Source organism: Crocodylus porosus, unplaced genomic scaffold (genome assembly GCF_001723895.1).
Source record: "Crocodylus porosus isolate Cpor-Errol unplaced genomic scaffold, CroPor_comp1, whole genome shotgun sequence".
In the NCBI taxonomy this organism is placed as follows: domain Eukaryota; kingdom Metazoa; phylum Chordata; order Crocodylia; family Crocodylidae; genus Crocodylus; species Crocodylus porosus.
The window spans coordinates 8,806,543-8,832,036 of NW_017728949.1; the positions used below are offsets into that span (position 1 = coordinate 8,806,543).

A 25,494-nucleotide genomic window follows, 5' to 3' on the forward strand; every position below is an offset into this window, starting at 1 on the left:
GGGAGGGTGGGGGGTTATGGCCCTCTGGTACCAGCCTGGGGTGGGACGCCCAGTGCCACAGCAAGGGGGCACTGCAGCTCCCCCTGCCGGCTTCGTGTCCAGCCACTAGCCACCCACCCCAACCCAGCCACGATCTATTGCAGGAGAGGGGAGGGGTGGGCACACTGAGATACCCACGTACTTCCAGCCAGGATTGCTCATGGATTGCTAAACCTAACCCCCTTCCCTTTCCTGTCACACTGTGCTCCCAAAAACTTAGGGGAGAGTTCTGGAAAGTGGATAAATTGTCTGAGCTTGGAGCAGATCCAGAGCTGAAAAGTGGACTAGACTTTGCCCAGATCCAGCTGGTTTGGGAAGCAAAGGAGAGTCAGTGATTGGATCTAACTGCAACAACACAGTGGGGCAGTGGGGGCATGTCTACATGTGTATTCATGTGCTGTAATTACTGTGTGTTAAGTTTAGTACGCGTAATAACAGTACTAACTCAATGCACAGTAACCAGCACTACTGCACAGTACTGCTAGCATACACCTTTTTAGTGATGCCAATGTTCAGTATACTGATTCTACTGCACATTAATGCAACAGCATGGCTTTTGCAGTGATGCGCTAATGCACAGTAGAATGAGTCTACAGTGCATTTAGTGTCTTGTGTAGACGTGCGCAGTATCATACAAGAGATACAGGAGTCAAGTGCAACACCTAATGTCTTTCACATGACTTTCTCCAGCTGTAAACAACACCTCATCATCTGTCTAAACTAGAATCACGTATGCACTGCTTACACCCAACCCCTGTTAGCATGCAGTATTTTAAAAGGGATAGGCTTGTTATAATAGAATAAAGTCAATGAATAATGCAACTATCCATTTACATGAAAGCAGATATGACAGAAGGCAGTTAAATACATATTACTAAATTACAACTGATTTGCCTGGTAAGGCCTATTTTAAAGGAGAATAAGAATACAAAATACCCTCCAATCGAGTGAGAATGAATCGACAACACCACACTACTTTTATAGTATCTTCTTTGATTTTGTTGCTGTAGCAACTTCTGCCTGCAAAGTTAAAGCCTCACTGCAAAAAGCACTCAAGTGTGCATTTATTTTTACAGCATCAAAGACTACAGACATAACACTGAATTGCCTGAGAAATGTCAGAGAATGAGATATTCAGGACCCAACTCATTGTAGGCCATTTGTCTGCACCAACTCCTGTTATTTTTGTCTTTATCTCATTTGATAAAATCTACAAGTCACAGATTGCTTAGAGAACTTCAGTAAGTGATAACAGGCAATAAAACAATGGAAGCTCATTAAGATGCCAACTATTAATCTTTTTTGACAGCTACCTCTAAGTTGTAGAAAAGGGCTCTATAAAACTAGACTGTCTACCACCATGACATTTTATATGCCTATTTATAAAAATATATTATGCACCCATGCCTTGGTAATATATAAAGGTTTATAGGCATGAGTTTGGCATGGCCATTTTACAGGTCAGCAATGAAATCACTATGTATTAAGTAGACCAGTTTTTCTCTAACAAGGGTCCTGTGGCACCCTGGTGTCCCAGTGCACTATGCAATACTAGCACTGTTACGTGTGAGAAAAATCTCTGCATGATTCACAAGATAAACCCAAGAGATGTCCAATAGGAATCCATACTGTCAAAAATACTTTAACCTGGTTTGGTCTTTCTGAGTTCTTTCCAAGAGAAGAATTGCTGTTTTTTTCCCTAGCCAAAAAATGAATGCAACCTAAGAGGTGGCATTTTCCTGAGTTGAACAAGGGATGCCTGGAGTCTAAAAAGGTTGAGAAACACTGAAGTAGACCATATTAAAAAGCTCCATATTAAAAATGTCATTACCCCACATTGCGCGCATCTACACACACAAATGCTGCCGGATGGATTTACTTCCCAGTAACTTACTGCAGAGTAAACCTACCCTGGGAAGGCATCTACACATGCAGACATTTGTGAACAGATTTGCTTCCACCCTGCTCTGCCTCCCTTAGCAACCAGGGGTAGCTCCAGACTCCCCCTGGGTGCTAGCCCAGGGGCCTGGTGGGGGTTGGGAAATTGTTCCCTGCCCCTGGGGCAGGCTCCGATAGCAGAGCCCAGGCTGGGACAATGTTCCCCTGCCCCAGCAGCAGGAAGCTCCCAAAAGGGCTGGGTAAGAGCTATGGGGGAAGAGGTGCTTTCCTGCTCTGCCAGGGGCAGCTGGGAGCTGTCCCACCAGTGGGGCAGGTAGCAGTGAGATCCCAGCTGGGTGGGGATTCTCTGCTCAGCTGGGGGCTCACTGCTAGCTGCCCCACTGGCAGATCAGGGCAGGGGGCTGGGAAAGAGCCATGGGGCTAGGACTTGCCCCAAACCAGGACAGTTCCTCAGGCTGTGAGGAAGTCTGCATGTGCAAACAGGACAGTTCCCAACCAGCTCTGGGCTGCATGGGCAGACTTCCCATGCAGACCAGGGCTGGCCAGGAACTGTCTCAGTCTGGGGCAGGTCCCAGCCAGCTCCAGGCTGGGTGGGGAACTCACCCTGTGCAGGAAGCTCCTGGCTCCACCTCTGTGATTGGAGCAGGGCTGGGAGATTGCGCCCCGCCCCCAAGACATGCCTGTTGCTAGAAGACTCCAGTGGTGGAGCCCAAGCTCCGGTGGTGGAGCCCAAGCTGTGACAACATCCCCCTGTCCCAGAAGCAGGGAGCCTGGGCCAGGAGCTCCTCGCTAGAGAAGAGCAAATTACTGTGCAGTAAGCCTCTAAATGTATAGACAGTGATGCTTACCACATAGTAATATGCTCTACTGCCCAGTAAAGCATATCATGTAGATACGCCCATTATAAGGTATTTCATGTAATAGCACATATTAATAAAATGCAAGTTAAAAATACGGCTAATTTTAGTTTCTCTCCACCTTGCAAAGTCAGATATTATCTTTTGAATCTTGTATATTTTGGTTAACAGTGATGAGAAAGCTTATAAACATTTCTTATACAATACAGTGGGGTTTGAGTGTTTTTCTGGGGGTCCCAGAAATGTCTGAGGCAAGGATTTTTTCTGATATTTTTTCTTTCACAACTGTATTGTTGAAAGAACCATTGGACAAGCTTTCCAGGATCAAGTGCCCTTCCTCATGTCAGAGAAAAGCAGACACAGGTGAACTAAACGCACATGTAAACAGTCTGCTTGGAGGGTTGGGTGGAGGAGGGTGTGAAAACAGGAGCTTTTATAAGACAAAGGAAGTGCAGTGGAACAGGTAATCTAGTTAGTGGCAAGAGGAACACAATTCAAGAAAAGGGTGGTTATTATCTGTGAAGATCAGGAAGAGTATTGGCAGTATTTGTTAGGTTGAAATGAGCTATAAAACCACTGTCCAGTTTTTTTATTGTCCAGCTGAGTTACAAATTTCTGTTCCCAAGGCCCATCTTCCTGGAGGTGCTTTGTAAATTCCCTTTCAGCACAAGAATGGAGAGGTTAGAAAGGGAGTGGTTCAAGTCAGCAGGCTCTGATGAACTTCATCCCAGGGTACTGAAGGAACTGGCAGAGAAGATCTCAGGACCCTTGGCAAAACCTTTTACAAAGTCATAGGAAACAGGCAAGGTACCTACCAGAGGACCGAAAAAGGGCCAATATAGTGTCCCTCTAAAAAAGGCAAAAAGGAAGATCTAGGAAACTATAGATTGGTTAGCCTAACCTTGATACCAGGAAGTTAGTGCAGCATATCATAAGGAAGTCTATTTGCAAATATCTCAAAAAGAAAAGGCCGATCATGAGCAGCCAGTATGGATTAAATAAGAACAAACAACACCAAACAAACTTGATCTCCTTCAACAAGGGAACTATCTGGGTGGATGAAGGGAATGGTAGATAAAGTATACCTAGAATTCAAAGGGTAGTTTGGGAAAAGATGACCCTGCCTCAGGCAGGGGGCTGAATTAGATGACTTCCATAGGTCCCTTCCAGCCCTACTTTTCTGATTCTATGGTGATTATGTGAAAAAAAAAAATGTGCTCCTATTGGTGTTCATGGCATTCTCTTTGTCCTTTATATTTTTTTTCGTGTGAGAGTTCAGTCTGCTCAGTAGTTCTTGTCTAGTTTCACTCACATAAATTCCATAAGTGCATGTAGTATACTGCATGAGGTACAACACCTTCTGCGATATGCCTGCGTAGGATATACATAACGTACAAGTACATAGTACAAGAACTAAAAAAGGAGCTATGCACTTGTGGAGTATGCACTTATTCAAATTTAATATAAACAGAGCTCATTAAGTATACAGCAGTAGCAATGCTGTCATATTAGTAGTCCCAAAACTAACTCATGTCGTTTTCAAAGCTTGTAACAGTAGTTAGAAAGCCAACTACTAGAAGTCTGGAAAATGAAGGAAAGTAGTTTGTTTCAGGGCTTCTGATATCAGAGCACTAAGAGGTATACTTAATGAACACTCTTTACAGTGCTATGGTATTAGCAGCCTCAAACTTGTCCATCTCCCTGTATATTCAAGGCTTCTAATGTCACCCTTTTGAAAGCTGTTTCCCCCTTCATTGTTTCTGGTGTAGTAAGCAAAGTAAAAGTAAGTTACAAAGCAGTGGGCCTGAAAGATATTATGCACTTAAAAAGTTTATGCATTTAACCAATATTCTTTTACAGTTTGGGATACATGCAAGTGGAGCACACTGCAATAACTTTCTGATATGCTCCAGTGTACCTTTTTTAGTTAGGACTTCATATATTCTAGTATTTCATAATCTGTCTCCTAAAAAGAGAGAGAACTCATTTTGCAGCTCCTACTTCTCACAGATGGCCCTGTACAATAAACCATCTTCTTTGCACCCAGGCTCCGGCTTTATACTCCACCAAACTTTGATCATTTTATTGTATGAACCTCTGAACCCCTATCACCCTGCCTGGGCTCTCACCCAGCCCTGAAACTAATTACCTGCCTGGGCTCTCTATACTCTTACTTTCAGCCATGGGCCTGGTGAATTGGACAAGGCAGTGCATGTGAGATGCTCTGTCTGGCTGGCTCTCCAATTCCCAGAGTAGTCTGCCAACACATCCCACTAACTGCTTCAGAGCCTCTCCATCTCTGTAGAAGTAACACCATGTGGCTAAATTTTCTTACACATTTTTCATATAGAAACATTTTTTAATAGCTACTTGTACAGCCAAAGCTGCAGTACATAGCCTGATTTTCATGACATGGGTATCTAACTGGGCTTCCCAATCCAGGTTCAGAAACCCTCTCCTATAAATACAAATTCATACGGCTGTTAAAATGAAATTCTACAAAGGATATTGGAAGTTAACCAGCAACAGATGTAGAATTCTTTAATTTTCTCTACTGTCATTAATGCTTCCAGATTGCTCTTTTTTTGCTCTGTAACTGTTGCTTAGCCAAGACTACAGAAGACTCCTTCAGAATAAAAGAACAGACTCACTTATAGGCAGGAAGCCAAAAGATTACAAGACTCAAAAGTTTTTTCAATGCCATAAGGCTGTGTTTTAATGAGACAATGAATTTGTTAAAGTTTGTAGAATGTATTAAGGTGGCCAACCTGCGTGCTGCATAACGTAAGTGGCATGGGCAGCTTCTGTGTGGCATGTGGCAGATTGGGGAAGGAATACGGAGCACACCTGCAGACAAGGCAGGGAACAGAAAGCAGAACAGCAAATTGAGTGGGAAGTACAGAGCAGAAAGCAGAGCAGCAAGTTAGGCTAAGAAAGAGGATTGGAGCACTACTGAGACAGTGTGTGACTAATTTGTGGAACATATGCCAAAAATGTTAGCCCCCCCACACCCTGGGGGTGATCCAGAAGGGGTGTACCTGCACCCCTTTTGGATTGCACTGCACCATGGGAGTCTTTAGGGGCTTTCTGAAGTCCCCAAAACATCTGCAAATCCTCCCTCCCTTCCCTTTCCTGCTCAAAGGCACATCCCCTCTCTGCCCCTGCCTCCCACTCTCTTACCCTACCTAACTTTCCCTGCTGCCCTGGGGTGCAGGGAAGCACGCAAGCCATTCCTGTCCAATGCACAGGGACTGGGCTCAGCTGGGGACAGGGACAGCAGCAGCAGGGATGTACAGGACAGAGGGAAACTACTCTCGCACTACACTGTTGCTCCTGTTCCCTCTCCAGCTGAGTTCAGCCAGACTGGCACTGGAGCTTCCTCGTCCCCAAACAGTGAAGAAAGAAGCAGTGGCAGGCAAGAGAGTTGGGGGTGGGGAGGAGGGGGGGAAACTAAACTCTGAGCAGAGAGGGGAAGGAGGGATGGTGGCATTTTCACCTGCTTTAAAAGGACTTAAAGGTCTGCCTGCACTGGTGACAATAGAAAAGGCTGCAGGGGGTGAAGCTACACCTGTAGTGCAGGTTGCTGCTCCCACACCCTGCTTTGGGAAATCCTGGATTTGCCCCTTCCCTCACCTCTACTGGTCTACCTCATGGTAAAAAAGCAGCCACCACCATAGTCAAGAGTTGCTCCAATAAATATTCGTCTGTGTCTGAGTTAAAGAAAATTTTCTCTTGGCTGTCTCTGGGGTCCAGTTTCCTATTAGGAGAGTCATTAGGGAGATTTTGCTTTGAGAAACAAAGAATTAATGGTTACTATTTTGGACGGTCAGCCACCTTAGTTAGAATGACCTACCAGATGCCAAAGTGAAGACCTGAGGATGACATAAGTTTCTATGTTTAGAATTTAAATATTGGAGGGATGTCTTAAATTCATTCCTCCCCACCACTGCAGAAGGGAAAACAGCTACAAGGGCGACAGAGATGATCTTGACCCCTTTCTCCCCAACACCTTGCCCCCCTACACCTCCTACCATTTGCCATGGCCTGCTGCTTATGCCCCCCCAGAACCCCTCCCTGTTGACTGCCCCATGCCTCCCCAGCTTGGCTCTGCTCCTCCTCCTCCTCTGACCCCTTGCCCAGCCAGGGACCAAACAGCTGCAGTAGCAGCAGCCCTGGTTCTGGATCAGAGCTGTGACCAGAGCTGCCCCTACTGCTGCCAGACCGGGCAGAGGCCAAAGCCAGCATGTGTTCTGTACCCTGCATCAGAGCAGGCCAGAGCTACAGCTAAGAATATGCAGTGGGGATGCAAGGAGGGGAGAGCAAGGCAGAAGTAATGATGGGGTAGGCAGTACAAAAGTGGTGTGAGACAGAGCAGCAGGGGGAGTGGTGGGACAGGCAGCTGCAGCTCTTTCCCTAAGCCCGGGTCAGAGCAAGGGGCAGGGGCAGAGGAACTGCCTGCCCACTCCCCCTCCTTGTACTGAAATCTAAGATGTTGAACGGGTGAAAAAAAAAAAAAACAAAAAAAAAAAACTCATCTTGGATTTAAGTAAGTATGGCATAACACCACCACTTGATAGATTTAGGAAGCATGGTCTTAGGTATCAGTTTCTCCTTGGCAATTGCCCAGATCGCTCATTATTCCTGAGGGGGGGAAAAGAAAATAACTGAAAGTTTCTCATATGGGAGCATCTGCATGTACATATATCAAGGCTAGCTTCTTTCTTTCTAATGTGTTGAAAGTTCACTCTAAGCAGATGTCCTTCCCTGCGCAATGAAATGATTGGTGTGCTGGTCCATCCTAGTCTACTCTTATCTCTAATTAAAAAAATAGAAAAATAAATGATCTTGCATTCTAATCAGCATGAATAATAGTTCAGCGTCCCAATGCCACCTGTACCATGGGACCCAAGCCCTGTCACCAGAAGGCACATCCACCCCTTTAAGGCCAGAATTTTCTGGGCACAGAGTGCTGGGAAAGAAGGGGTTAAATGCTGAGCCTGGCCACCTAATCAGCTGACTGGAAGGGGCAGGACTATAAAAAGCTTGGGCAGAGTCGTGGAATGGAAGGAAAGGAGTGCCTCAGAGAGCTCCATGGAGGAGTGGCCCAAAGGCGGGAAAAGGGGAACCACAGAAGCCCCGGAAAGATGGCAGCCACATCACAGCAAGGACGTGAGCTGACAGGGGGGAGCCAAACCACAGACCCTGTGAATATAAGCTGATATGCTGCTCTTCTTTATCACATTATCTGGTGGCAGTTATTACCCACAGATGGGACTGTTTATTTTTTTTTCTTTTTGATTAATGAATAAGACTGGAGGTTTGGGTGAGGCTATTAGGGGAAGGAGGCGGCCTCATTTTGGGGACCCACTACAGAGTGGAGACCCTGGTGCCAGCGAGGGTGCAGCTTTTGGGGGGCACAGACCCCAGCACCTGCAGGCACAATCCTAAAAAGGCCAGGGAGGTCTGGTGCACCTGGGGTACAACTTTATTCTGGTTTTTTTTTGTACTGAGAGGGTGCGAGTTCGGGGTCATCCCCTGGTTTTGAGTTTGCGGCCCCCTAGCTGTGGGGCCGGCACCCAGACCTCTGGGCCAGGGGGTGCCGGGTTCCAGATTGGAGCAGGAAAGGGGGCCACGAGCCTCAAGACACCGGAAAAGGCTAGAGCCTTGGAATCAAATCCTGTTTAGTGGGTTTAGACAGGGAGGCCTAGCTAGAGAAAAACAGGGGTCAGGCCCACATAAGTGAAAGGCCCCAACACACACAACACATAATAATTTCCATCAAGACGTGGCAGGAGAGTTAGGGTGGAACATAAGAACTCCAACGAAGGCTCCAAGGGCACCCCACGTAAGGCGTGGATTACCAAAAAGATGGCACTGGGGAGGGCAACCTGTTACACCACCACAGAAAAGGAAGTAGTTGAGAGCAGATGGAGACAAGATTCTTTCTATGTCCTTTCACAGCTTGGATCCATGAAGAAGAACATGTGTATAAGACTGTCACTATCTTCTATAGCAAAAACAATTAAGATGTAAGGTTCTTTTAAGAAGAAAATGAGTTTGCTGCAGTTTTGTGTGATGGTACCACAAATTTTTGTTTGCTTCCTTCCTTCATGTGCTAGCAACAAAAAGATAAGGTTGAAAAGGGGAGTGCTAGGCAAATTGGAAAACAACAAAAATATTCCTTCTCATGCAGAGTTTCTACAGCTAGGCTGCTGCTTTAACATTAATGAACTGGTTAAAACTCCACATGGGGCAAAATTTGCCCTACTATCAGTCACAGATTCAGAAGCCCTGAAGTTTATTGTTCAATGCACTCAGTTTAATTTGCAGGGACTGCTCCTGAACTTATATCGCTCTGCATCTTTTTTATTCTACTTCATCCTCTGACTGAGTTAATATTTCTCCCTGAAACAACTCCTGTAGCTGCTCCACAGATTACAGGTAACGTGCCAATAATAGGACTCATCATTTTCAAAAAATACTTCAAATCCACTGCATTGTTCACTCATTCATTTGAATTAATAAAGATAAGATTCAGCTGAATTTCCTACACACTTCCAAAAAGGGAAAAAAAATCCTTCACTAACCCCATAACCAGGGATCTTGGTTTTCTGTGATAAAAGAATCACAAATTATCTGATAAAGTCACAAATTCTGATAAAAATCCTAAAATCCGTGATTAAAATTAAATGTCCCCCACAGGCCCACTGGTGTCCCTCACTCACCCCCCAAAGCACCCCAGAACCTCTTGTGCCCCTCACCCCCCACCCACAGCCCCTGCTGGAGGGGACTCCCAACTGCCAGGGCTATGGAGTCAGAGACCCAGGTACGCAGCCTCCTGCCCCCAACGGAAGGTAGTGGCTGCTGCAGCAGGAGCACAAACTGGCTCCTGTGGGCTCCAGTGGGGCCGACTCCTGGATGCAGCATGAACTCCCAGGGTGCAGGAGGGACTCGTACCCTACCAATCAGTGGGGATACGCTGCAGGCTCATGCTCCCCACCCTGCTGCCCACCCCCAGGCCCTCTGGAGTGCAGCGTGTGCAACCTGGCATGGCAGTGCACGGGGGGGGATGTGCAGGAAAGCTGCTTGCTGCTGTGAGCTCCGTGCTGCTCTGGCCATGCTTTTCCTGTATGGGCTCACTATGCCCTGCCATGCCAGTCTCACACGCCGCACTCTGGAGGGCCTGGGGGAGGGCAGCAGGGCAGGGAGCACAGCATTTGTGACCCAGGGTTTTTAGCCGGCCAGGCACTCTGGCCAGGAGAAAGCATGTGCATGGGGAGGGGGGGCTGCAGCCTGCTCCCAGCTGGCTGCAAACCCTTCCTCCAGGCTGGAGAGCGCCCAAGCTGGCTGGGGACTGAGGGAACTGGGGGGAGGGGGTTTGCAGCCAACTAGGCATTCCAGCCAGGAATCAGGATACTGTAAAACCCCCGCCCATCCCGGCCAGAGTGCCCGGCTGGCTGCAAACCTCCCCATTCCCTCAGCCCCTAGCCAGCCTGGGCACTCTGGCCAGAAGCGGGGAGGTCTGCAGCCCCCCACGCACTCTGGCCAGGAGTGGGGAGGCTAGAAACCACCTCCCAGCTGGAGAGAGCCCAGCCAGCTGCAAACCTCTCTGCCCCGCAAGCCCTAAGCCCCACTTAACTCCAGCAAGAAGAGTGAGCCTGAAGCAGCCTCAAGTAAGTGCGAGCATCAGGCTTGCCCTTTCCTCCTCTCCCTTCCCCTCCTGGCAGTGTTGAGGGTTTCCCCGCCCCTTCTGCAAACAGCTCTTGCAGGCTGGAACTCTACCACCTGCAGAGCTCTTTGTAAAAGGGGGAATCCACAGGTTTCTCTTCATAAAGGGAAAAGCTGCATTTTCTCTGATAAAAATAAGAAATTCATGGTTTTCTCTCTTTTTCCATGGGAAATGGAAAACCCAGATCCCTGCCTACAACACACAAAACTACTAAGAATTTGACAAATCATATTTGCCACTTCTGCAACATATCAATTTGACAATATGTTTCCTGCTTCAGTTACCATATTCTTTCCAAACTGCAGGCAAGTCTATGGACTGTTTATAGGTAATGTAGGAAACAATCAAATGTCTAGAAAAACAGGACACCCCTCTCATCAGTTTACATTCTTCAGGCTAAGAAATGACAGCAAAGCTACACTAGAAGAGTAGAGTGTAGCAGTCAGCGAGATGTTTTCTTCACAGCCAAATACAGATTAAAATCTGACAGATCCACTCTAATAAAAGAATGTTCACAAAAAAGTGTTTCTAGAAACAAGAAATCTGCTTAAACAAATAAATAAAAGCCTTTAAAACGGGGACGTTACAATTAATATCTGTACCATACTTCAGGACAAGAAGCTGAGAAAATTTACATTCTACTGCAAACTTTGCCATAAACCCCCCTGTGATTCAAGGCAATTTACAAGGGGCTTAACTCTCACAGATGGTAAGTATCCTCTAATTTTGCTGACTGCAGCAAAAGTCAAGGATACTCAGCAGCTTTGCAAAAATCAAAAAATTAATTTCTCTGGTTCATAGACATTTTTCCTAGGCTGTCCTTAAAATATAGATAGTACTTACTTACCTAATGGTCAGTTAAGGCTACTGCTGATTAATATCTGTACCATACTTTAAGAACACTGGATGATGCTGTTTTTAAACAAGTGTAAAACAGCTTTATTAGCATTTGTTCATTAGTTCCAAAGTTATCTGCAATAATTATACATGGAAATAAATCCAACAAAAGGTAACAGATTTATGAATATTTGTAATAAGTAAGCAATTACTTCAAAAAATAAAATAAAAAAATATGTATCATTTCATATGGTTAAAAATTTATGATGCATTTCAATGGTTAAAAATTAGGGAAGTCATTACACAGAACAGGCATCTAGCTTGTACTCATATAGCTTACTTTAGATCTTAATTTATGATATCACTTTCCCAGAAAATTTATTCTGCCATAACAAACAACATTTTATGCTTGTAATTATGAATAATTATCAAACCTACTGTTTTATTCCTCCCCAACTAGCTCCACATCAAACCTGTTTGCCATTTGAAATTTTCACTTGTGTTGAACGGTCTGTGGAATTTTATGGCTGTTTCACAGACGAAATTGGGGACGCCGGTTTTAATGTTAAAAGCAAAACTACTTTTACTGAAATTTAGATTAGTAAACATAATTTTTGCTTTTAAAAATTACTAGTTGTAACATTACTATAAAAAACTGCTAAATTAAAAATACTATTTTTAAGAAATGAAGTTACACCATGCTGTTACCTACCTGAAAGAAATGCCATTGACTAGCTGTTTGTGTTTACCAGATTTTGAAGACAGAGGCGAAGATGTGGGAGATAGATTGAGCGGTGCAATTAGACTACTGATGATTTCACTCAGCTGAGCACTCTGAAAGACAAAGAAGCCAAACTTTTATCCAGGCTGCACATCTACATAAAGTAGAATTTTTTGTTTGTTTGTTTTTAATTCCTTTATTTCTGATCTAATTTACTTCAAGGCAAGATTATTGCACATATCAAAGATGCCAATTTTTCTTTACAAATTTTATGTTGAACTTGCGCAGAACCTCAATGCAGGAGACAGTTTAGGGTTTTTCTAAAAATATCTAATTTTTTTACTGTTCTTCAGGACACATTTTAACTTTAATGGTAAGGGATAGCAAACGTAGATATATACCATAACACTTTGGAAATGATGGCCTGGCTGCAGTTCAAGACTTCTACAATGGACTTTCAAAAGATGGCTCAAAAGAAAAAGAGCTTGGGAGCCTACTTGCTTTCTTACTGTTGGCTTATAAAATATTCTCATGTTTAGAAAAATCACATTCATAGATTTAATAGATTTCTATGTTGCTCAATTTGGTTGGAGGCCACTGTTTTAATAATAACCAAGTTGGCTGCAAGCAGAGCAAATGAAAACAAAAAGGATGCCGGGGTCATAGCAAGCCATACTTTAATTCTTACATATTGACATATTCAAAAACTATAGGAAACTCCACATTATAGAAAAACATGACTTTAAGAACTGCCTGAAATGGAGATGCAATTCATTTGTTAAAATTAAGTGTTGCTTCTGAAGTGCTGAATTGTGGACTGACTCCAGAGAATATTTCACGTTGCCATTGTGTTTCAAATGTCAAACTTAATGGTTATACTCACATTAAATTTAGCCCCTAGCAGTGCTTAGGGAAAACTGGCTGCTGAATGATAAATTACGTGCATTTACGATTAGTGGATGCATCTACACGTCTGCTCTCCAGTAAAGCACTAATTGGCTCTGCAGTAATATGTCACCATCTACACATGCACTGGTATTAGGGTGCAGTAAATTAACTCTGCCTTAAGATAGTATTGTTAATAATGTTTGTCATTTTTAGATGACAAAATCTATTTTTTAACCTCAACTAATTTGAAGGTGTTTTGCAAAGAAATGTGTGTTGAATACTCCAAGTAATGAGGTGAAGAGGGGACAATCAGAATATTCTAAAAATATCCTTCTGTTTACTTGATAGAACTGCCAGCATTTTGTATATTTCTTGTTTCATTGTTTCCTTCCCTTGTTGGAAGTGGGAAAGACCAGAAAAATGGAGCAAGTGTTTTAAAAACACAAAAATAATAGTAAAACAACAACAACAACAAAAATTGACAATGAGACTTAGGTACTACTTTGACCTCACTTTTCCTAGATTTACCAGTGATGTGTACTAGGCTGGAATGGTTCAGATGTGAATGATCCCATCTTGAACTGGAGTTTGGACTAGAACTAAATGATCTCTTCAGGACCCCTCCAAAAACTTTTAAATCATTCTACCTAAAGGCAAGATCTATAACTTTTGTCTGCCATTATGTAACTGGTTTAAAACTATTTACATAAATTAGTTAAAAGTCCTACTCCACATTACGGTATTAAATTTGTACAGCTCCTTCAGAAGCCTGTTGCCATGGCAGCTTTGATTATTTTTCTGTGAAAGGAAACCCTTCTACAGTCCATGTAATTTTTCCTGAAAGTCAGCTTCAAAATATATGTAGCACACTTTGAACTCAAATTCTGTTTTTGTCTATGCCAATGATATGCTACTAGAAGTAAGAATCTGTAATGTATTTACCAGACAGATCCCGTGAGAATTTTTTTTATGCAATTTTTTTTTTTTAAACAGAAATGTTATAATCTCTCATTTTATACAAGTATTTCTTGAAACAAAGAATGGCAACACATTAAACAGAATCCCTATTAAGGACAAAAAGCGTAACTGGTAATTGTTGGAAGTGTCAGGAAGAAGCTCCTTGTTTACTTCTCTTAAGCCAGAAATGGTCACTTTGATTAAATCAAAACAAAAATAGAGACAGACCAGTAACAAAAGGTTAGTTGGTAAGCCTAGTGACAAATTTTAAATCTTAAATTTATCAGCATCCACCATCAGGAGTGTTAAAGAGCCGAGCAATTTGTTGAGTAACTGCCATGTAAGCTGCTCCACTTCTATAATAAATCATGTGGCTTCCATTTGACATTTGGTTCTAATTTTACTTTACCTGTTTTTCTATGTTTCGTAAAAGCAGAGTAGGACTGCTGGGTGACATTTCAAAATCGTGTTCCGGCAAAGAATCCTGTCTCTTAAGAGTAGCTTGAGAATTCCCTGCAGTGTTTAATAAAGCTTCTTGGTCTGTCAATTGTGTTTGCCTCTTCAAAATGCCTTTTGGATGCAGGCATTCTTCTAAGATCACCATCCCCTAGACAACAGCAATTGAACACGGTTGGTTGACAATGACTTAACCCTCCTAAATCATTTTCAAGTGGCAGTCAACCCTAGAACATACTTGTTAAACCCTCAGCAACTTGTTGAAACAGTGGGAATGCCAAACAAATACAGTATGTAAATAATGCTACATATTGCTTTAGAATAATTTAAATGCATCATTCATATTTTCCCTCAGCAGCACTGAATCTACATTGTCACAAGACCGTGCCAAAGTTCAAATCAGAAACGCATACTTCATTACAGCCTTTTCCTGTTGTTTTAAGGAGTCTCCTCTTCATAAAAACAAACAAACAAAAATGCCACAAAAACAAACAATCCAGCCATTCCACCTTTGATTTTCATATTTGTTCAAAACCTTTACAGCAGAGGTTTATTCTGAAAGTATTAAAGTTTTCCCTTCTCCTTTTTCTCCATTACCCAACCAAAATGTCAAGGCTCTTCTCTCCCATATATCAATGAAAGTAACAGGGAAGACATCCTTTTTTTTTTTTAAATTGTTTTCTTGGGTTTGTACTGATTAATGTAACAAGCCTAAGTCCTTCCTTCTATCAGTCTCACGGTTTTTCAAAGCTATCTGAACAAACATACATGTTTTTATAGTCCCTCATCTGTGGGATACAGCTATACAAAACTATGTAGAAAAAACTACACAAAACAGAGCTTTAAGGCAACCAAATTTACTTCCTCAAATGGTGTCGCTAAATTATCATTAGCCTGAACTTACATGCTTGAATCTTTTCCATTTGGAAAAAGCCAACAGGAACTTTATATTTGGTTGTGTTAGCTAAGTGTAAACCTGATATCCAGATCTACTGAAATGTTAAATCAGCAATTCTATTAAGAACTGGCACAATGAGATTTTTCAAATTCACCTTCTCCTGTTTTTTCTTTCCAGAGAAAAAATTTCTTCCATAACTGAAGAGGAAGGACAGAGAACTGGAATGGCATGTAAACTCAAGCAAATAAATACCCTTTTTTATAATAATCAAAAGGAAGAAGATCTCTGTTTTTACTGAACCTCCTCCAATGTTTCCCTGGCTGGGCTATCAGTGTGTGATGCTCACTTTGAATACTGCCTCAGTAGCAACTAAGCCTTGAATCTCAGAATAGTCCTATCAGAAGGAAAACTTGGAGACCGTAGTCTCCCAGGGCACCTCCAATCTTTACCCTCCATGAGTGAAGCTGCTTCAGTGAGTCTAGCTACAGTGCCAAAAACAGAAGGCCAGAAGATTAATGAACATTAGCTCAATCTGGTTTCTCTGCATGCACCAGATAGTTTTTCAGTGAGAAGGCCCCAGACAGAAGTGTAACTGCCCATTATCACATCATAATCTGTGATTCATACATCTACCACTGCAGGAAACTAGTTCTTACAATCAAGGAAAACCAGTGTCTTTGAGTTCAAGTCTTCTTTCTATACCATTTTTATTATAATAGATACAGCAAAAGATCTTTATTTGTTCTAAAAGTAATCTGTCGATGGGAAAAAGAGTCTTCCTTATGACTTCTAGGATAGAACATTAATTACTTGTCTTGTGAGCATAACCAAAGCCAGCAATCAGGAAACTATTGTACAGATCCATTAAAAAAAAGAAGAAGGTTTCACTGTAGAGGTATTTATTTAATATATTAAAAGAATTAAGTGGGCAAAAGGGACTGCAAAAAAGAAAGGTGTTCATAGAAACAGACACTAAAAAACAGAAAGGAAGGATGAAAAGTATTTAAAAAAAGGGAAAAGAGGGATAGGAAAAGAAAAGGATATGACCAGAGAGAAACACGGAGGATAAAAGTATGCAGCACAGGAAGCTGAACTGGCTGCAGTGCAGAGGCCTGGCATAGGGTGTGCTCTTCATGCAGCGCCCCAGCAGACCAACCCCATGCACCAGCTCCAGCATAGCCTGATCCAGACTGGCCTTGGAGCCAGCATGCACCCTGGACCAATTCCCTGTGCTATGTAGAGCACGTGCAAGTGCTGGGTCCAGCCCAAGGCTGGTGCGTTACCCATATGGCAAGTGGGTTTATTTCAGAGACCTGTGGGTCAGATTAAATGGCTTAATCCATTAATCCAGCTTGTAGGCCACATGTTTGACACTCCTGCAATAGCGTATGACCCATAAGTCATCAGAATGAAAAAAAAAAGTTGTCAGTAACCCTCATGTCCTTTCATAGCTACTCTCTTGGTAAAATCATACTAATTGATTATTTTTAAAACTGAAATATGATCTATGAACAATCTAAAAAAGTAAACAAATATATATAATCACTTACTGCCGTTTTACAATTATGTTGTAGCTAAGATGGCCCAGGAATTAGGAGAGACGTGGATTTCTTTGGGTGATATCTTTTATTGGACCAACTGCATGGTTGGGATACTTAAACAAGTTTTCAAATGCAAGACATTCTTCTACAAGTCTGAAGAATGTCTTGCATTTGAAAGCTTGTCTAACTCTATTCCAGCTATACATTTGGTCCAATACAAGAGATCACCCAAAGAAATCCATGTATTTCACATAATCACTTACAAGACCAAATATTGAACAAAGTTGCTAGTGAAAGGGATAGGAAGGATACAGCAAAATGATGTCATTAAAAATATAAGACCAAATCATTCCTTCCACTAGGGAAAGTACTTTACTCCAAAGCAACACACAAGCCTAACATTAAGGAAACATATCATTAAAAGAACGTTGGATCTTTTTCTTTTTTGTGTATTTTTCTTCCACTTTCCAAAATTGTAAGCTCCAAAGCACTATGCATATGGTGACGTGAAAGGGTGCAACAAGAGTAATTAAAAGTACAGGGCAGCCATAGGAGAATGTTACATGAATTTCAAATATTCCATGCATGGAATATGCTGCCATTTACATGGGGGATAGGGAGAAACTCCTTTCAGTCTACTGAGCAAACCATCACTGAGATATTAGCATTTGTGGCTTTCAGTGCAGAGGGAACTGGCCAGCCAATAGAATGGAAATGCTAAGAATAGCAAAACATTCCTAAAATGTTATCACAGTTCAGCAACTTTGCCCTTCCTATTTTTTATCTGAATCCTGTACAGTTTAAATGTAAATGAAACATAAAATATTTAAATGTTAATGAATACGTTAATATTTAAATGTTAATAATAATCAGTATATCACTTGTCCAAAGGACCATACAAACATTAAATTATTAGTCCTCAAAATACTTCTATGTGGTAGGTAAAAAACCTGTTTCTCTTCTATAGACAAAAAGTTGTTTTAAGAGAAGAAGTAACTTCCTCAAAGCCACAGAAAGTTTATGACATAGCAGGGACTAGAACTCAAAAGTCCAAAGCACCCAACCAACCCTGTGTTCCTGCCTTTAGATCACCATACTTCTAATTTCTGACATGCTCTTAGTAACTTTTACAATACTTTTCGTACCAGAATTATTAAAAAACAAGAAACAGATACATAAATATTACTGGAGACATTGTCAAAGGATTATTTAGAGAGCCCATTTCTGAGCGCACAGATAATACCTTGGTGGCACGTATCTGCCTGTGAAGGTCAGTGAGTTGTTGGATTTTGTATTCTAGCTCTGAAATCTGGGCTTGAAGCCAAGTCCAGCGGCAGCCAACTCTAGCTCTGTCTGCAAGCCACTTCCATTCAGAACTACAGTTGCTGTGAAAAAGACGAAATACTGATTAGTCCAAAAATAAAGATAACCACATTTTCACAAAGACAGTTTCAACAGCTGCTTTGCCTCCTGTTGTGAGCATGTCAGTTGCCTTTGGAGGACATCTAATTATATCAGCATTACCACATCAACTTCTCAGTTCCTCAACTATAGAGCTAGTACAAGGTTCTCGAACTAACTAGTACATTCAACGTTCAACAGCTATTTCAATTATCCTATAATAAATCATTTTTCTGCTATGTATTCCAAACACAAAACAAGAGTGATTATTGAATTAAATCAATTAATGTTAATTACAGATTTTAAAAGAATTCCAGGAAACCCACTGGCAAAAATGAATATTTTATTTTTGTTAAGCCATATACTTCCTTCTACAAGACTTCATAAATGTGGTATCACTAACAATTCTGAAATAATATGTTAATAATTGGGTCAATTATGTTATGCTACTCAAAGGTAAGTATATTGTAAGTTGTATTCTGTTCTACTTTTAGAAATCAGTTTTATGAACGTTTCTAGAAATGTGAGACAATTAAATTGAAAACATTCCCCTGGGTTCCCTACTGGTGCAATATAAAAGACATTTTTATTTATTTTACAGAATGGCAAATATCTCTCTAAATGACCTCGACATCATTAAGCCAATTCATGGCTGGTGTCAAAGAATTTTGCTCAGTGGCTCATGTATGGCATTTCCCAACTCAAAAATCTATTTTAAGATTCAAATATATTTAAATGAAGGAGGGAACAAAACACAGTATTTTGTTTTGCAAGATACTATGCAGTACCTTTCCAGAAAAAAAAAATATATAGCATGATAAGTTTTTACTATAGCCGACAAGCAGTTACATATAGCTACCTTACAAGATATCTGTCTGGAAGATGTGTTTTACTTAAGTCACTGGGCTCAGTACAGGAATAACTGAAGAAATTCAATGGCCTGTGTGATAAAGGATGTCAGTCTAAGGCTACAACCACAAGTGATGTGGAAGTTTGGTTCCCTGGGGACAATTAGCAGCGCTGCACCACCGTTAGCTGTCCCTGGGTGACGCCCATGCTACATGCCCTCTGGCACACAGCAAGCTACTCCAGGGACAGTAGGATAAGCTGGGGTCAGCACTGTGCTGGCCTCAGCAGCTTTACCTGGGGTCCTGAGGGTCTTCTGGGGCTGCAGCAGCGGCGATTCTGTCATGCAAAGCCTAGCCAGCAGCTTCAGGGCAGCTCCGGACAGCCTGGCTCTGCTTTTGAGCAGCATGCGCTGCCCATGCATGAGGCAGTACACTTTTTTTCCCTGTGATCCAGGTATCCAGGGGGCAAAAAAACCCCTCTACACTGCTCCCCTTGCAGCACAGAGAACTAAACATGCGGCATATAGCACCACAGATATGTCTGTAGTGCCACATAACGCACTACTACACTCGTCTGGATGCAGCCTAAAGGATCTAACTACCTTCTAGCTTTAATCCAGGAACAAAATAATTCTGGAGGCAAAACACAAGAGCTATAGAGCCAGACTGATCCCTGCATGACAACAGAGCGGGCATGCAGGTATTGCTAAGGCTTACTGTTTCAACCTTGTGTTTTGTAACTGAACCATATAGTGAAAGAATACTACTATACCACAGAAAAAAACCTGAGCGGTTCTACAGTGAAGACGTAATTTGACAAAATTAATGTTTCTAAAGTAAAAATTAAGCAGATATTTAAAAAGGAAAAGAAAAAACAAAAGTTTTGAAAACAACCTTATAACTTTCAGGGGAGAGGAGCTGTCATAATGCAGTAAAGAGTACAGAACTTTATAAACATATTTAAAATATGATTCCTGCACTTTTTAAAGAGATCATCTTCTAGCTACTGGAAACATAATTTGCATCCATCTTTGATTCCCTCATGCACTGAGAATGTATACAGTCTACAATATACAGGAGTCTGAGTCTAAGGTACTTAAACTGTACTCCTGAAGTCAACATAACCTGCAGCAGCAATCTAGATTTTTTGTGAGCTAAAAAAGTAAATGAATTCTTACCACAGATCACCCTAAATTAAAACTGAAATGTCACAACCACACAGAAAAACTAATGAGAATACACTCCCTTTCAATTTTATTTATTTTCAGTAGTAGCTTATTTTAGCAAAGAGGTTCATGAATGCCCATACTTTTGATAAATCCTTATTCTCATTTCTCTTTGCTTCATCAGCACATGGAAACCTGGTTTGATGACTTTTGCTTTACCTTGTGTCTCATGGCAGAAATAATTTTGATTCTATGGACTTTTAAGTACATAGCATTTCCATGCTGCATTTATTAGAAATGAAAAATACAGTGTACAAAAGGAAAAAAAAGCAGAACACTCTGACTTGTCCCAACAGGTGAAGTAGAACTGTTTGACTAAATAACCGTGACTGAAATAATTATGGCTTGTCTCAGGGCTGTTTAAAAGTTTTAAAAGCTAGTAGAAAGAAGAGAACAACTTTAGAAAGACACATCAGGTCCCTTAATATTTTCACGAAAAAGCACAGGGTAACTAAATGGAAATAAAGGGATAGCATTAATTGGAGAGATGCTGGTTTCTACCCTTATCCTGATTAGAGGGGGGCAAATAACTGAAAAAACAGATGTTACAAGAAATCCCTAGACTGAGAGTTTATGAATAGCCCAAGTAAAAATGTGTTAAAATCCCAAGTAAAAATGCAACACTATTTATAAATTATGGAAGCAGACAAAGAGTGGCCACATTTCAATACAAATGAGGAAGAGAACCCATACCACCCCCTTCAACAAGTCCAGCAACACAGAAGAAAGTGCCTACATAGCTGAGCCAGAACTAATCTTATGTCACAAGTATGGTATGAAGAGTTTGTGCCAGTAAAGATATCCACATTCAGATATTAAAACATAATGAATAAAAGATGAATCTACTGAATGTTGAACCATATTATTTTATGGAAACAAATGAACATCCGTTTTAGAATTTCTTTGCCCTTTACATTAAACAAAATATTTTAACCACAAAGTCAATGCATCAGAAAGAGTTATTTTTCTTTCTACGTATTTTAATTTAATTTAGTTAACCATATATTTACAGCCAATTCTATTACTGAGTATTTATAATCCTCTTCAAAGTCAATGGAAGTTTGCATGAACATCTCCTAGGACTTCAAAACAACAAATATATGCAGAAGAAAAAATAAACCACATAAAGCACAGACAAAATGCAGAAATTCAGAATACATTCAAATCTATAATTAGAAGAAAGAACTTGGAGCTGGCAGTCTGGGGGCAATAAGTTATAAGCCAATGAAGGAATTTGCGTTCTAGACTCATCTCGTTTCCCTGGTCAGCAGAGAAAGGTTGAGAAAAATGCTCATATGATTTGCTTCAGTTGAGCATTAAGTGAGCCCCAAAGAATGTACTATTATTATAAAAAGACATTCAGCTTTCCTTGACTGGAAGGACAGATTTTAGCCCAATCTCAGTGCAGGGGACAGACAGATTACTGAACACCAAGCCCTTCCCTACTACCCCTGAAACTCTGCACACAGCCCCTTCTTCCAAAAATAACTTAATAATGGAAAATATTTTAGAACAGAGCTAATATGGAAAGAAATACTACTGTGACTATTTATCAGTGTGTTGGGTTTTATGTTTTCACAGGATCTATAATTAAAGAGCATCACGAAACAAAATAAAACAAACAAAAAAAGGGAACTAATTGCCGAAACAAAACAGACTTGCGCTAGGCACATGTATTTTATTGTCAAGGTCTTCTGGTTTTGTAAGTATAATTTGAAAAATAGGTCATAAGAAATACTGACCAATTGCTTGTGGCTTTTATTCTGGAGGAGTACAAGATTGTAATGACTGTAAATGTTCTGCAGAGCTGGTTTAAACAAACATGGTTACTGCTGAGAAGTCATTAGACTGCAGCATGTATCCACAACGGGTAAGATACTCTGATGTTCTCAAAGCAGGTACACTTGTTTGTGGAGAGTGAGGGACAATGAACATATATTTTCTATTAAACAAGAATGGGAAGTCAGCAATGTGCCTGTATCAGGCACAAAACTATACTGCCAATCACAAACAGTCAAAATTATGAATTTGTTCTCAAAAAGGTACAAGATTGAGTTATTAAAAATGTTGCGATTTTTCAGCCAATATTTTTGGCTGCCGGATAGGGTGAAGCCACAGGGTGTATCTATACGATATGTTTACTGCAGTTGGCTAATTAGCTCAGCAGTAAATTTCTCAGCATCTACACATGCAATGTTATTAGGACACAGTAAGCACAAATACCATCTTACACAGTGTTTTTTACTCCATAGCAACGCACATGTAAATGCTGGTGGGACTTAGCTGGGGCTGGAGGAAGCTTCAGTGCAGGGGCTGCCTGCTGGCTACCCCTGCAAAGAAGCACCCCCATGTCCTAGCCAGCCCCTCTGTAGTATGCCAAGGTGGGTTGGAGAAACTCCAGACTGGCAAGCGAACCCCCTGGCCTCCCCACCAGCCAGGGCTGCTCTGATGTGACTCAGTGTGCTGCAGTCCTGGGCGCATATCCAAACACAGTGCCCAGGAGCAATAAACTCTGGTGCAATATGTGCTGGAGTTCATTGCTGTGTATTAACTGCATATGTAGATGTGCCCATACAAAACCAGTTTCTGTGTATTTAACACTGAATTCTGAGCCTCACACACACATATGCAGATTCCTTATTCACTACAACAGAAGTGACTCATCTCACCCTCTCCTACCCCCTCATTTTTAGTTGGGGAAGGGGATGATAAGAACAGAATGGCAGTTGTGTATAGCTTTCCTCTACCTTCCTCCATCAAGTCTGCTGCCTTCCAAACACCCATATATGCACTTATTTTTCTTCACCATCGGCTGATCCTCCTACCCACCATATTTTCCCTTTCTGCCAGGCTACATGTCCTTTCTCTGCTCCAGTCTGTTCCTACATTCATCTGGGATCTCATTTTCACAACAAATATCCCTTCCTCCCTCCTAGAGTATCATTTCTGGCAACTACATAATTTTGTATGTCCTGTTTGGTCCTTACACTAAGGGGTTACCATCTACTCTGGCAACCATCTACCTAAGTTTTAGCCCCACTGAAAATAGGAGATTTTAGTAATTGTTCATTAAACTTTTAAAAGTTAAATCCTTAAGACAAAAATCAGATAATTAAACTGCAGCATTCCTTCTGTATTGTGATGATTTGTTAATAAAGCTCAACATTCTCACCATTTCCTCTCCCCCTTCAAAAAACAGGGGGCAAGTCTACACAAGATGCTTACTGCATGGTAGTCTAACAACACTGCACGGTAGTGTACTGGTCAAAAACTGTGCTAATAAGTTACTGCATACTGTTATTAGGCTACTCTGCTGTAACTGTCACAGAAAGACCATGCACTGGCACTACTGCACAGTAAATATAGTTACTGCACATTAAGTTAGTACTTTATTAAAGAAATACTAAACTAAATGCACAGTAACTACAGCGCATTAATGAATATGTAAGCATACCCAGGAAGCCAGACATTTCTCATAAGAACTAAAGCCAGCATAAATTGAAGCATATGCAGAAACACAACTATTACATTGCATAATGCATATATTTTAGATTAAATCAGTTGATTTTACTTATGAGATAGAAATGCTCACTACAACAAAAACTGACACTTATAACAGCTGAGCAAACATGTCCAATATATGAAATGACCTGTAAATGCTTTCTCAAGGACTAAGTTTTCTAGCACGCCTACCTAATGTTTGTTTTCAGAATTAACAAACTTTGTCTGCTGCTGAAGCATTAATTCCCCTGGACCAATTAACTGTAACATCTATTTAACAGGAAAAAATCCCAGTGACTACAAAGTTTTGTGCACTCATGCTCTTCTATAGATGCTAAAAAGTAATTTATGCTCAAAAACATGAAAACACAAACTGAGAAGTATCTTTTTTTCTGATACCGTGAGATCACAATCATTTATTTTAGCAGTTCAATAAAAGCCTTTGCTCAGATTTTCTAGGAATCATCAGAGAAAAACAATTGCAGAAAACAGGATGACAGGATGTTGACAGGGAATCTCAACTGGCATGCCATGCCATCCCTAGAGAGGTGATGCACCTCAAAGCTTATATTTGAGGAGTAAAGCACTCTCCTCCTCCAATCCAGCTCACTGCACCTGCTGCACCATTTTGCAGACTAGTGCCCTGTGCTCTAGGGACTGTTGCTGCCCCGAGCCCCACCAACACACCTACACTGCCTGGCCTCACACTTTGAGCAGTGCACACTGCAGTGGAAAGGTGGGCAGACACATGGATGGAGCAGTGTTTTTCAGCCCAGCTCACCCCATGGCTTCTCCCATTCTCCCAGAGCTGCAGGAGAGGCCATTGAGGCAGATGGCTCTGGTCACAAGCATGCATGACCCCAGGGGAAATAGACTCAGTCACAGGGACCAACTTTGTCCCCTCAGATATGGAGTGGGGGCAGGGAGAAGGGCAGGTACTGGAAAGAGCAGGTCACGGCAAGGTGAGGTCCTGCCTCTGCTGCCCTCTCCTGATACCAGCTAGATCAGCGTTTCTCAACCTTATGAGTCTCAGAGCAGCTCTCCGAATTTAAATTCCAGCTCAGTAAATCTCAACTAGCACCCTGGGGTGCTGCTAAATTCAGAAAAGTTATGGAGGAATGCCATGAGGCTATGATTGAGGACCACCAGCTTATAACAACCACCAACATCAAACCAAACTGTTCAGTGAAAAAAATCATTTCAGTAAGACGCAAAGAACTGAAAAAATATACTATTATCCCTGCAAAGAACTGTAATCAGTAATTTCTACTACCTTCCCTGGAGTTTTAATAGAGACTTCTGTCTGATCATTCTTCTGCACAACATTATATCACCTTAGAACAGATGGGTTACAGTGTTCCATATAATGTACAGACATCAGCAAGTGTTTATCACAACTCTCTGACGTATTGTTGCCAGTTGAAAGTTTCAGAACTACATCCAACCATGTATGTTTATACTTACACACAATACATAATAAGCTCTTTCCAGCTTGAATGACTTCAGCAGGCTAAGTGTTTTAGCTTAGCCATGAGGTCTAAGGTGGATATATAACAACATTCAAATCAACTGTGGCAGAAGTTAAATACATTTTCAGGTTTAGTCATACAAAACTTCTGGAATACTGAGATAAAGAACAAAATGAACTCTCCGCACGTCTGTTTTGAAGGGACAAAAGCAACTGTCAGTCCCATAT

At 41.4% G+C, this 25,494-nt stretch overlaps 1 protein-coding gene across 4 annotated transcripts in view; it reads right to left on the reverse strand.

The window, feature by feature from the left end:
* Positions 1–25,494, reverse strand: part of KANSL1L (KAT8 regulatory NSL complex subunit 1 like) — a 98,642-nt gene that overhangs the window by 51,483 nt on the left and 21,665 nt on the right. For 3 of the 4 annotated variants that reach the window (XR_002104433.1, XM_019553647.1, XM_019553644.1), the window contains exons 3-5: positions 18,066–18,207; positions 14,337–14,534; positions 12,074–12,195 (exon numbers count right to left, since the gene is read on the reverse strand). Coding sequence is in view for 3 of the 4 variants with exons in the window: in XM_019553647.1 (XP_019409192.1) it covers positions 12,074–12,195; positions 14,337–14,534; positions 18,066–18,207 (462 nt within the window). In the remaining variant the exon portion in view is untranslated. The remainder of the gene's footprint in view (positions 1–12,073; positions 12,196–14,336; positions 14,535–18,065; positions 18,208–25,494) is intronic. The other variant, XM_019553646.1, reaches the window with a different exon arrangement.